At 45.5% G+C, this 13,136-nt stretch overlaps 1 protein-coding gene across 4 annotated transcripts in view; it reads right to left on the bottom strand.

Moving 5' to 3' along the window:
- Positions 1–13,136, bottom strand: part of LOC122873927 (mitogen-activated protein kinase kinase kinase kinase 3-like) — a 67,547-nt gene that overhangs the window by 18,475 nt on the left and 35,936 nt on the right. For all 4 annotated transcript variants that reach the window (XM_044191295.1, XM_044191293.1, XM_044191294.1 and 1 more), the window contains 7 exons: positions 12,821–12,883; positions 11,901–11,982; positions 9,840–9,959; positions 6,683–6,752; positions 6,547–6,605; positions 6,038–6,100; positions 5,084–5,145 (listed from right to left, as the gene is read on the bottom strand). In XM_044191295.1, coding sequence (XP_044047230.1) covers positions 5,084–5,145; positions 6,038–6,100; positions 6,547–6,605; positions 6,683–6,752; positions 9,840–9,959; positions 11,901–11,982; positions 12,821–12,883 — 519 coding nt within the window. The remainder of the gene's footprint in view (positions 1–5,083; positions 5,146–6,037; positions 6,101–6,546; positions 6,606–6,682; positions 6,753–9,839; positions 9,960–11,900; positions 11,983–12,820; positions 12,884–13,136) is intronic.

The following is a 13,136-nucleotide window of genomic DNA, read 5'->3' as shown; positions in this document are numbered from 1 at the left end:
CTTCAGACTGAATCAGGGCTAACGTTAGACTGCTATATGAGATGACACCCTCAGTAACAGTCACGTTTTGAGTCAAAACACTATAATGAGCAGATTTACAGTAGTTCTGAACTCTAATTTACCTTCAACATGACACATTGGTAATATGTTGGGTTCCCACGTCCACTCCGTTCTTAAAGAAGACCGACTGTCTTTTCATAAGCGGACCAGTCCGCCCCAATCAAGCTGCCCTGCATAAACTTGTACTGGCCCCGGGCCATCGGTTCTGTCGGACCCTGGCCCACTGCTAAATCCCCTCTGATATGCATCTTCGTTATAACGTTAACGAAAAAAAGCCTCTCCAACTGCTACGAGGCCCTGTCTCACCACACTCCGGTCCACCCGACTGATGCTCCCGTGGATCCGACTCATCCCAATCTGGACCCTTTTTTGCCCTGTACCAGCAGGGAATCCTTCTCTCGGGTCTGATGTCGCCGCCTCACCACAACACTCGCCTGCTCGGACACCCCTTACAGAATGTGCACTTTCCTCCCCCGAGAACCACAGCCATCATCTCCTCGACCTCTCTTCTCCCCAACCACATTAATAGTGGGGGATTCAATAATCAGGAACATCCATTTCTTCAACGCAGCCACTCGCTGCTTCCCTGGAGCCATGGTCCCTATCATCCTGGATAAGCTCCCGGGCCTCCACAAATCGAGTCCATGTGGGTACAAACGATACAGCTCGTAAGTAGTCTGAGCTGACCAAAAAGGATTTTAATGACCTTTTTAGCCTTTGAAATACGTGCGAAAAGTCTGTTTTTATTTCGAATCCTATTCCCACACACTGGCCTGTGGAGCAGGGCGTTTCAGCAGAATCCTCAGCCTCCACACTTGTCTCCAATCCGCCTGCAGGGCTCACAATAAAGGCTTCATCGACAACTTTAATCTGTTTAGGGATCGCTACTCCCTCTTAAAGACTGACGGAGTCCACCCCAACGGACTGGGTACCCGAAGGCTAGCGGCTAACTTCCTCTCCACGGGACTGACTGTTTACATCCCACACTCCCTCCCTGGATCCTGCCACGCCGCCTACAATGACACCTTAGAGTACTCTTCAACCCGCTAGCTCCCCCCATTGGCCTCATCTGTCATTAACCCTCTCACTGGGAATTTTACCCATAAGGACCTTTATCAGGCACAGGGCCTCCTGTCCACATAGCACATGGAGTGTAGACCACAGTTAAGTCCACTAACTAATTCACCTGTATATACACACATGCAACATACAACATCCGATCTATTGCCAACAAAGCCCCTCTGGTCAACGACTTCACACATCACAAACTGGACTATTTATGTCTCACAGAAACCTGGCAGCTCCACTGGGATTTGTTTACACAGGAAACCATGTTCTTTGGGGAAGGGAGGGGGCATCACACTGGTCTATCGAGTATAAAACTAACGCCACTCTCTTTACCTGATCAGTCTTCCTTTGAACTGCACCCACTGTTGGGACCACTGGTATTCCACCATTTGAATTAATTAATTTGTGGGACTTTAACTGAACTTTTATTAGGAGACCACGTGCTCTTTTATTCTGTAAACAAAGCTGAGCCATTGAGCTCAGTCTCCCACAGTCCTCCAGGAATTCAGGTGTGAACTCCCCCCATGGCCCCAGCTTCCAGCTACCACTGGTCAGTCTGACCTGTGATGTCAGCAGGTTAACAAAAGGATCAGCGGCCATTGTTCTCTCTTTTTTCCTCCTGGCTTCACATACAGCACTGCTGCTCAGCAGCAGCTGTCCACCAGTGTGGCCTGATTGGAGCAAACACACAGCAGAACCAAACACGCTACGACACAAAGTCTGCCAGCTAACTTTAAGAACTTACTTTGAGAAGAACAACAGTCGGAGTGACCAGTTCCGCCATCTTCACAAACGGACTGCACAGCAAGGACTTTTCTTTAGATTAGATTCAACTTTATTGCCGCCTGGCTCATTCACATGGCCAGCTAAAGGAGGACTTCAAAGCAACCTTCTTTCCTTCACAGACTGGTAACATATAACTGGGCATAACATAGCAGAGTACATGACATGTGATGTGTTTTCACTGTTAGGTTATTTTGGTAGCCACATGCTAAGTTGATGTTACTGATGTTTCACACAGACACAGGGTCTTGCATGCAACAAACTATCATTCTTTTCTAACCTGGCACTGTTTATCCTACACAGTTCACACATCCACTCCAACTCACCGAAGGCACAGCGACGACTGTCAAAGTCCACCCAGCACCACCCTCTCCTTCAAATATGCGGATGACACGGCCATCCCTGCACTATTCAATGACAACAATGACTATCTCTCTGCCTATCAATATTCCATATCCCATTTTAGGACATGGTGCGACTTTCTCCAGCTTAACATCTCAAAAAACTACAGAACTTCTCTTTAGCCCCCAAAACACTGGTCCATCCCCCCAGTCTCACCATCAAAGGAGAGAAGGTAGAGGTGGTGGTGTCTTTCAGATACCTTGGCATTTCACTGGACAATAACCTCAGTTTCAGACCAACAGCCATCCGTAAACTACATCACCGGTCTGTCCAACCTCTTCTTCTTCTTCTCCTGTACCATAGCATTATTGAGCCAGTTCTTCTGTATGGTGCCATTTGTTTTTCCATATGTTTACAGTCACCAATAAGAATAAACTCTTAAAGATAACTCAGTTAGCCAGCAAACTCATTGGTATCCCCAGCCCACCTTATCTGATTGTGTCACCACATCCTCGATCCGCAAAGCGATCACAATCACACACGACCCACACCATCCACTCTACCTGCACTTTACCCCCCTTCCCTCTGGACGCAGGTTTAGACTACTCATGTGCAGGAAGGCTCGTTTTGTTGCTGAAGCCATACGAGCTTTAAATAAGTAACTTTTAAGATACTAGGAATCCAGTCTGTGGTGTGTAGAGCATCGAACCAGGTGTGTCTCTGCTGTGTGGCCCTGTAAATCCCGTATTTTGTATAAATATGTATAGATACTGTATGTCTTACTTGTATGCACTGACTGTGGAAAAGAATTTCCTCCTTCGGGACAAATAATTTATCTATCTACCTATCTACCAATGTATCTATGTATCTATCACTGTCACAGTACAGTTGCATGACACATTCACTGTCACTTTATTACTGTCACTGCTGCAGGAATATTTCAGCTTTTAGGACGTCTAACGTCACTGTCACCGCTAAATTAGTTCTGTTTTCGTCAGCTGATTTCTGACAGCAGGATTTAAATCTCTGCACTGTGTCACAGTCACATGACTGTCATCTGTCATTTTGATTGGTCACTGAACATCAAGAGGGCAGGTCTTATTGAACGTGAGCATGTCAGAGTGAGAGGAGGAGTAAAGTTGGTGTAATAACTACAATTCTTATTATTAGTCTAAATATTATTATTATTGCTATCATTATTATTTTATTAATATTAATATTATTACCACTACTACTTTACATCTCTGTGGAATTTTCATTGTGCTACTGTTCGGTCTGGACCTGCTCTACAGGACGAGTGCAATGAGATAACTTCTGTTATGAACTGGCGCTACATAAATAAAATTTAAATTGAAATAGTGCATGAAGTGCGATACATTAGTGTTGAATCAGGCTGCCTCTGTTGTTCTGCTGTCTCAGCACAATCTGTTGTAAAATCCATTAAAGACGCTTAAACTATGCAGCCTGTCAGATTTTACCTGACGACCTCACCTGCCTGACGACCTCACCTGCCTGACGACCTCACCTGCCTGACGACCTCACCTGCCTGACGACCTCACACGTCTGCTCTCTGCTCACCTTCAGCCTGTTTAAGATTCTCAGTTGATTTTTCTCTTTACTCCCTTTTTCATCGTTAGAAACAGTTTCTGGTGTGGAGAGAAGTGTGAGCCTTAGTGAGAGGTCGGAGGTCAGCACGTTCAGACAGTAGAAGAAGACAACGTGGCGTTGACCTGAGCTGAGGCCAGTCAGCGGAAATGTCAGCCGTCCTTTTAAAACCATCCAGAGCTGCATTTTCTTCACCGTTAGCAAATATTCCAAAGTGCTCAAATGCAACGTCTTTAAATTTTCATCAGCGCCACTGCTGCTCTGTGTGCACCCCGCCCCCACCCCGCCCCCACCCCCCGAGAGCAGCGATAAATTATTCAGACGGAGTTGAGGTCGACACTCAAACACACTGATGGAGGAGAGAAACACATAGTGCAGCTCTCAACACCAGCACTCAGCTTCTTCTTTACATTATATACATCACTTCAATCTAATACGAAGTGTTCAGATGTGTTTCTGATGTTTTCTCTAACTCCAGAATTAGCAACGAGCAGGACTGCGGCGTGACACTACCCCCGTGTGCTCGCACCGACCCCCCCGGGAAACACAGCTGGGCTGTGAACTGATTCCGGCCAAGCATTTCCCCACACACACTGTGAATAAATGTTTCTGAGCGTCATAAACAAAACGTCTCTTTTCGTCATCAGAGTTTGATGCATTCGCTCTGATAACATTTATTAAGTCAAGAAGCACGCTAAGCATGCTGCCAACCGAAGGACTCTACTGAGCATGCTCTGTGGGCCCAAAATGCAGAAGTGTGAGGAGGCCTGCGGAGACTTTTTCAGTGTATTTACCCAGTTCATAGGACTGAATGAGGCGCCATCTTTGAACACAGTATCCGGTTCTCCTTAATACATCTAACAGGACATGGAATGAATCATAGAGGAGGCGTGATTAGATGTGAATTCGCTCAGGAAACTCAGGAAAAGACACGTCAACGTTGAAAATGTTTCACTTGAGTGAAAAAAATCACTCTTATGTCTTTCTGAGTCTGTTTCATAAAAGAAACAGGAGAGAGAGTTTCTGCTCTGAGATCAGTCAGACGCTGAACTCAACACATCTGAACAGTTTCGGGAGAAACGCACACCGTCCTCAGGTCTCACCTGTCTTCCTTCACTCTGGATGGAATCACGCAGGTTCCCTCCTTGTTCTGCCTGAACACCTTCACGTGTTTGTTGACAAGAGGAAAGATCTTTGAAACTGGAATCATCCGCCCTGTCCTCACCTGTTTCCATTGAGGATGGATCCTGATGCTGCAGCAGCGTCTTCATCCTCCATCTGCAGCTCCTGCAGGAGACACCGGGCAGCAGAGACAGGTTTATTGGGGGTGTCCTGGCTGTTTAACTTCACATGATTAATTATTTTCAGCTTTGAGGATTTGATCTTCCAGAGCTGCTGACAAACAGATCAACAGACGACTGCCGGAGACCAACAGCTCCTCCTCCTCCTCTTCTTCACTCCTAAAAGCCTGCTGTACAAACTCCAGATCAGATGTGGAGGCAGCTGATTGGTCGGCCTAGAACTGATGCTGACTCAGCAACTTCCAACTGTGAAAGTCCCAACGGACCAAAACACTGCTGCACTGCTCTACCTCGCTTTACCTCCAGCTCTTCATCTCTGCCACCGTACCTGTCTCTGCTGCAGCTCGCGCTGCGTTTCCACGGACGACAGACGTGAAAAGCATTTCTGTTTTAATGGACTCGTTTTACAGCTGATTATTGTAAACTGTAATCACATTAACATGAACGTAAACTGTGACTGAAACAGACTGAAGTCTTCATCACGTCAGCAGCTGAAACAGCTGTTTGAAACACTGACACACCTGTGAACTGCTGATTGGACTAAATCACAGACTAATTAAGACCGACCAGTTATAGCAGAGCAGGAAGTGACATCAGAGACAGATGGTGAAGGCAGGAGATGTTCATGAAGCAAAGAAGAAACAAAAACAATGGAAACTACGACTGTGCGTTAGCATGTTGTTAGCATGTTGTTAGCCTGTCGTACAGTCAGACTGTTCGCTTCTCTGAATGTTTTTGTTTACGGTGTTTGTCTCTGCTGTCCACTGTTCAATAATTACAAGCGATTCTGCTACACACGGACTGTTAGTTGGCTAGTCAGTTAGCCTGTTAGCATTATCTCCCCTGTGCATGTATGAGTAAGAGGTGGCAGTAAATACCAGGTTGGATCTGGCGGTGTAGTAGAGCTCCTCCTCACAGTCCAGGAAACGATCCGAGTCAGACTGTAAACACGAGACAAAAACCAGCTGAAAAATCTGCTGAGTCATCGCAGAGAAAATCTGCTGAGTCATCGCAGAGTCACACAGAAGATGTGTGTGAAGTCCAGATGACTGAGGCTCCACCTGGTGTTGCCATGTGGTCTTTACATTCACACCTGGTGTTAATACGCGGTTTCGTTGTCTCCAGTCCGCTGCTCTGTGATCAGATCGTATTATGCAAATGAGGTAGGAGGGGCTGGTGGACAGGTGGAGTCAGCAGGAAGAGGTGGAGTCAGGTGACCTTGAACCTGTCAGGTGACCTTTGAACTTGCTGGATAGATGTTTTCCTTCACAATGAGGTCACACTGTACAGGTGTCATTCACACCTGCGGAGATCTGATCACAGAGCAGTCACATGGAAGTGTGTGTGTGTGTGTGTGTGTGTGTGTGTGTGTGTGTGTGTGTGTTACCTCTTCATGGTGAGCTTCAGTCTCTTTCCTCAGAGGAGGATCAAACTTCATCTGATCAACTGAAAGACAAAAGACGATCACAACACAGCTTCATCATTTTCATCATCATCTTCATCGGACGGACAGGTAAACTCACAGTTGATCTCAGACAGAGTCTTTCCTTCTCTGGTGTTTCCAGACGGGATCCTCTGAGGGACAGAGACAACCTGCAGACAGACAGAGACACAGGAAGTCAGTAAAGTAATCCGGACTGCAGATGTTCGTCCGTCGTATTTATCCTGAAAATGTTTCGTTTTTCCCGTCAGCTCGACGGTGCTCTGTGGAGTTGTGACCGCTAGTGACGCTGCAGAGCCACGTTTTCCTGAGTCGTCCCTGTTGGTTTGTTCCGTGCACGAACACGTTTCCCATTATTCCTCTGATCTGCAGGCGGCAGTAACGCAGCGGCCGACGCAGCAGTAGAGGCAGTGAAGAAGCAAACATGGAGGTTAACAAGGTTAATGTAGGTTAAGATCATCACCATTAATGTTTATGAGGAGGAAAATACATTCAGCATGTTTGCTAGACCTCAAGAACACACAGAGATTATTTTCTGGCCTTTGTCCTTTATTTGACAGCAGGACAGGAAACATGGAGAGAGAAAGGGACAGACAACAGTCCCCTTCCCTGGCCTGGAATCGAGCCACGGACGTCGCTGTAATGGTTCGTGCGCCGCAGCGCCACACACACAAGTTTGAATAAAAACAACGAATAATCAGAAACAGTATTTTCTGTTACTGGCTGTTTTCTAGAGCAGCAGCTGTTAGACAGTATCTTTGTAGCGTCTTGGCTGTTGGACGGTACAGAGAGGATTTATTCAGCAGTGTCCTTGTCCTCTCAGCAGAGGACACTTCACATTAAACAGCAGACTAACATATAAAGTGACAACTGCAGATACAAAATGGAGTCCGAGCGTCATCCTTCAGTCAGCTGACGAGATGAAAACCTCGTCGGAGGGTTGAGAGCAGGGTGAGGTCAAACACACACACACACTCAGTCTGTTTATTACTGATATAACCTCGCGTTTTACTGTGTGTCTGTGGTTAAAGCTAAGTGTCGGGGATTAGATGTGACGCTGGCATCAGCTCTGCTTCATCACACAGTCATCATCACCAGTTCCAGCTCTTTCAAATAATCTGAGAGCTGCTGAATCAAAACGCTTCTGAAGAGCTTGACACCAAAACATTTAATTCCCTGACCTGTGATCAGTTTCTGTTGAATCCCTGATGGCTTTTAAAAACCATCACTGATGTGTCAATCATTTTGTAGGAGTGACAGTTTCTGTTTTTAAATGTTTAATGTCTGGTTTCCTGTCAGGATTCAGCTGGAAACCAAACTACAGCTCTCTGAGTTTCGTCTGCACTGAATTTAAAACCTGTTTTCTGTTTCAATCATCCGATGAGTTTCATCAGATGATTCAATTAAATGCTTTAATTTCAAATCAAAATCAAAGTCAAACTAAACACCCAACTCAAACATAACCATGCATCACCCAGCATCAATAATCATAGACATAAATATTGATTGATCTATTGAGTATTGTTTTAAATGAATCAATGATTTTTATTGTCTATAAAATGACACAAGTTATCAGAGCACGCAGTGTCGGCTTCAAATTGTTTCTCTGATTAGATAAACAGAAAAAAACACCCCAAATAATTATAATAATTTTTAATGCCATCAAACAGAAAAAGCAGCAGATCCTCCATCATCTCCTCCATCATCATCCTTGATTGATTAATCGATTAATCGATAAATGGACTCTTCAATTAGCACAACAGTGGTTACCTGACAGCGGGTGTAGCTGCAGACTGTACAGCGTCATGACACGACCGTCGTGTACAGAACATAACGGAACGTGAAGGAACGTGATCGATCTGCGTGGAGGAAGATAAACAGGCTCAGGCAACAAACAGATGGATCTAAATGGCAGCAAGATGCGGCAGGAACTTTGTAACGTTTAACCGGCACCGGGACGAGGAGCCGCTGACAACGGGAATACACGCACTCAAAGGCCGCCTCGCGTATCTGAACGCCGGCCTCTGGCATCCAGGCGGCACTGTGACAGTAGCTGCGTCAGGTGCATGTTTCCAGGTGATACGCAGACTCGGCATGCACAGCCATCAGTTCGCTGAGAGCTCTGGTGAAGGGGGGCGTATAGGAGCCCTTTCAGTTTGTATTAATATTTGATAACTGAGCCCATATATTAGTTATGTACCGGTCAGAAATATATTATTCTTTTTGTGTTATTTTGAAGCCTTGACTCACCTGTTGACTTAAGGATAATTACGATGGCGTTGCAGGTGTCTCATTAGTAAGTTAGCACAGGAAGACGCCAGCACACGCTTTTTTTCAACTATTACAAGTTTTTTTGTTACCTGTAAATATTATTTGGTCATCATCAGGGATATCATCAGACTGGACTGTTGGAACCAACCTGCCACCCTGCAAATAACACAACCCATCACTGTTTTCACTGTTTGGTGTGAAAAGCGTGTTGGAATCTCTGCTGGGCGTCTACAAGTGGAAATTCTTGGCAATTAGAAGCCACTACAGGGAGCACTCGATCAGTTTATCAAACAACCAAAAGAAGCAGCGCTCATTTTCAGGTTGTGGTAGGCGACTAGTGGGGCCTGCTTTGGTTGTTTGATGAAGTGATAAAGTGCAGCCCTTCACCAGAGCGCATTGGGAACTGATCTTGTATTGACGACATAAACTTGACTATTGGTGATTACAACTGTAATCTCAAAATTATGTGCACATATTGATGTATTGTGCAGTTTTTTCAGGATTAATCAGGATATTTCCACCTCTGCTCAGATCTGGACCATTCTGGTTTTAGTCTGTCTCTCACAAGAACAACTACTTTATTGAACAGACATGCTGAAGCACTGGAGGACTGATTTAATGCATTTTGTTTTATGTCTGTTGGTTTATTTGGTTAGTCAAATATAAGTTGGTCAAAATATTAGAAACATTTCTCACTTCCTTCCCTCCACAGAGCTGACCAACAGAAAAAATAACAGCTGACTGAATATAATGAATAACGAAGCTCACACTGCTGAACTGCAGTGACTCTGAAAACTGAAGGAAACAGCTGATGTAGAATCACCTGATGGGAACACAGTTTAACCTGGAGGAACTCATTTACTTTTCTTTACCAGAACATTTACTGTGAAAAATAATATGGACGAAGAAAGAACAACAAATATCTGCAGACGTAACAGACGTAGAGTCCTTCAGCCCCTCCCCAGTACCTCTGTGTCGGTTTCGTCATCGTCCAGGTGGTCCTTGTAGGATGTCTGGTCCGGGTTACTGACTTTATCCAGCAGCTCGATGGCCAGAGTCCGACTGAGAGGCTGAGAGACAAACGGATGCTGGGGCAGGGGGGGGACAAAAAACTCCATAAAGACTGGATCAACACATAAAACTGAGGTGGAAAACCTTATCTCCAAAACTCTGGTTTATTCAAGAAGTTTGTGACTGTGCACTTTGAACATGACGGTTTTGGAAACGTTTTCAGAGCCTGAAACACTGGACTCAGAAAGACTCAACAGGACTCAAGTGAATGTGAAAATGTCAAAATCATCATCATCAATCATCACCACTCCATTAAGGACTTGAGCCTGGCCAACGAACTAAATGAGTTCCACTGTAGCTTTGAAAGACAATGGGACAGTTCTGACACCATCCCCCGTGACTCTATCCACCAGCTCCAGCCCACCACCTCCACCTCCCCCAAGTCAGCAGGAGCCTGGGCCTCTGCACAACTGCCCCCCCAGAGGCTCCCCCCTCCCCTACCACAACAACGACACCCTCCATCCTGGAGAAGGATGTCAACAGACTGCTCAGAAGGCAGAACCCCCGCAAAGCAGCCGGGCCAGACTCTGTCTACAGACCCGTTGCCCTGACCTCTGTGGTCATGAAGTCTTTTGAGCGCCTTGTGCTGTCCCTCCTCAAAGCCATCACAGACCCACTCCTGGACCCCCTGCAGTTCACCTACAGAGCCAACAGGTCTGTAGACGATGCAGTAAACATGGCCCTCCACTTCATCCTTCAGCACCTGGACTCCTCAGGAACCTATGCCAGGATCCTGTTTGTGAATTTCAGCTCCGCTTTCAACACCATCATCCCAGCTCTGCTGCAGGACAAGCTCTCCCAGCTGAGTGCACCTGACTCCACCTGCAGGAGGATCACAGACTTACTGTCTGACAGGAGGCAGCGCATGAGGCTGGGGAAACAGGTCTCTGACTCCCGGACCATCAGCACCAGTTCCCCCCAAGGCTGTGTTCTTTCCCCACTGCTCTTCTTCCTGCACCTCCAGTCACCAGTCTGTCAAGCTCCTGAAGTTTGCAGATGACACCACCCTGATTGGGCTCATCTCTGATAGGGATGAGTCCGCCTACAGGTGGGAGATTGACCACCTGGTGACCTGGTACTGTCAGAACAACCTGGAGCTCAACACTCTCATGACAGTAGGGATGGTTGTGGATTACAGGAAGAACCCAGACTCACCCGCCCCCATCACCCTGTGTGACTCCCCTGTCGACACTGTGGAGTCCTTCCGCTTCCTGGGCACCATCATCACCCAGGACCTCAACTCACCAAGAAAGCCCAGCAGAAGATGTACTTCCTGTGGCAGCTGAAGAAATTCAACCTGCCAAAGACAATGATGGTGCACTTCTACACCGCCATCATCGAGTCCATCCTCACCTCCTCCATCACCATCTGGTACGCTGCTGCCACTGCCAAGGACACGGGCAGACTGCAGCGTATCATTCGCTCCACCGAGAAGGTGATTGGCTGCAATCTACCTTCCCTCCAGGACCTGCACTCCTCCAGGACCCTGAGTCAAGCAGGAAAAATTGTGGCTGACCCCTCCCTCCCTGGACACAAACTGTTTCAGACACTCCCCTCGGCAGGAGGCTGCGATCCATCAGGACCAAAACCTCACGCCACAAAAACAGTTTCTTTCCATCTGATACTGACTCTCATAGCCCCCCATGGTACAGTATACTCATACTGTAAACTTTTGCACATTCACATGTAAACATTTTGCACATTGCACAAACTCATTCATTCAAATAACAGTCATATTGTACATATTCTTTATTATTTTCTTATAATTAAAAAAATCTTTAATATCTTATTGTCGATTTTATATTTATGATTCTTGACCAGCAGTACTTGCTTTAGATTTCTACTATGTTTATTGTTTTGCACCAAAATTGCACCTTGTATGTGTAAACCTACTTTGCAATAAAGCTGATTCTGATCCTGATCTGATTCTGATCATCATCATGGCACAGTTTTATTACCTGCAGTAGTTTGTCAGCAGCAGGTCGTTTCTTGGGGTTCTTGGTCAGAGCGATTTTTACAAAGTGATGGAAGTTTCCAGTCCTGCAGAGACACAAACAAACAGAATTGAACACTAAATACCTCAATGAGGAAACTAACTTATGTAACTCGTTTTATCTTTTGTAAAAACTATCAACACATTAGTGATAGTGTGTTGTTTAGAAAAATGTTCCAATCACTGTTCCTGTGATGATTTAACTTTGATGAATTTACTGTTCCAGCAGTGGTGTGCAGTGATTTACTGTTCCAGCAGTGATGTGCAGTGATTTACTGTTCCAGCAGTGATGTGCAGTGATTTACTGTTCCAGCAGTGGTGTGCAGTGATTTACTGTTCCAGCAGTGATGTGCAGTGATTTACTGTTCCAGCAGTGATGTGCAGTAATTTACTGTTCCAGCAGTGATGTGCAGTGATTTACTGTTCCAGCAGTGGTGTGCAGTGATTTACTGTTCCAGCAGTGGTGTGCAGTGATTTACTGTTCCAGCAGTGATGTGCAGTGATTTACTGTTCCAGCAGTGGTGTGCAGTGGTTTATGTTTTAGTGCAGAGGTTTTGAAGCCGACTCTACTGGGATGTAAAGTTCCAGTCCGTCTAAAATCACCATCAGTCTGCTGCTCATATCGCTGCTCTGCTATCTTTAGCTCCAGCTGACATTCAAAGATTCTCCTTATTAGCATTAACAGCACCAGGCTGACTGATGTTAATAATTCAGCAACTTCTTGATTGGAATCATAAATATTACATTGCTGTGATAGATAGATAGATAGATAGATAGATAGATAGATAGATAGATAGATAGATAGATAGATAGATAGATAGATAGATAGATAGATAGATAGATAGATAGATAGATAGATAGATAGATAGATAGATAGATACTTACCACTTCCCCTTGTCTTTCAGTTTGGGCGACTGAAAGTTACTTTTGGTCATCAGCAGCAGAGCTCTGAGAGAGACATAAATCATCAGTCATCATGTTAACAAGGAATCGGAGCTCGCTAAATTTCCTGATCTCATGATCTGACTCTGTCCTAAACCTTGTTAGTGGAGTCCTCCTGTCTACAATCAGCTGTTACCCATCAGCCTTTTCTGCTCTCTACTGAAGCAACATGATATATACAGTATACATATAATATCATAACTCTATTCATGTGTAGCTCTGATAGCTCGGAGCTCTGGGTTGTATACTGAATGTCTGT

The sequence above is a fragment of the Siniperca chuatsi genome, linkage group LG3, assembly GCF_020085105.1.
Source record: "Siniperca chuatsi isolate FFG_IHB_CAS linkage group LG3, ASM2008510v1, whole genome shotgun sequence".
Taxonomy (NCBI): domain Eukaryota; kingdom Metazoa; phylum Chordata; class Actinopteri; order Centrarchiformes; family Sinipercidae; genus Siniperca; species Siniperca chuatsi.
The sequence above is the reverse complement of the archived record's forward strand: the minus strand, read 5'-3'. Positions and strand labels throughout refer to the sequence as shown.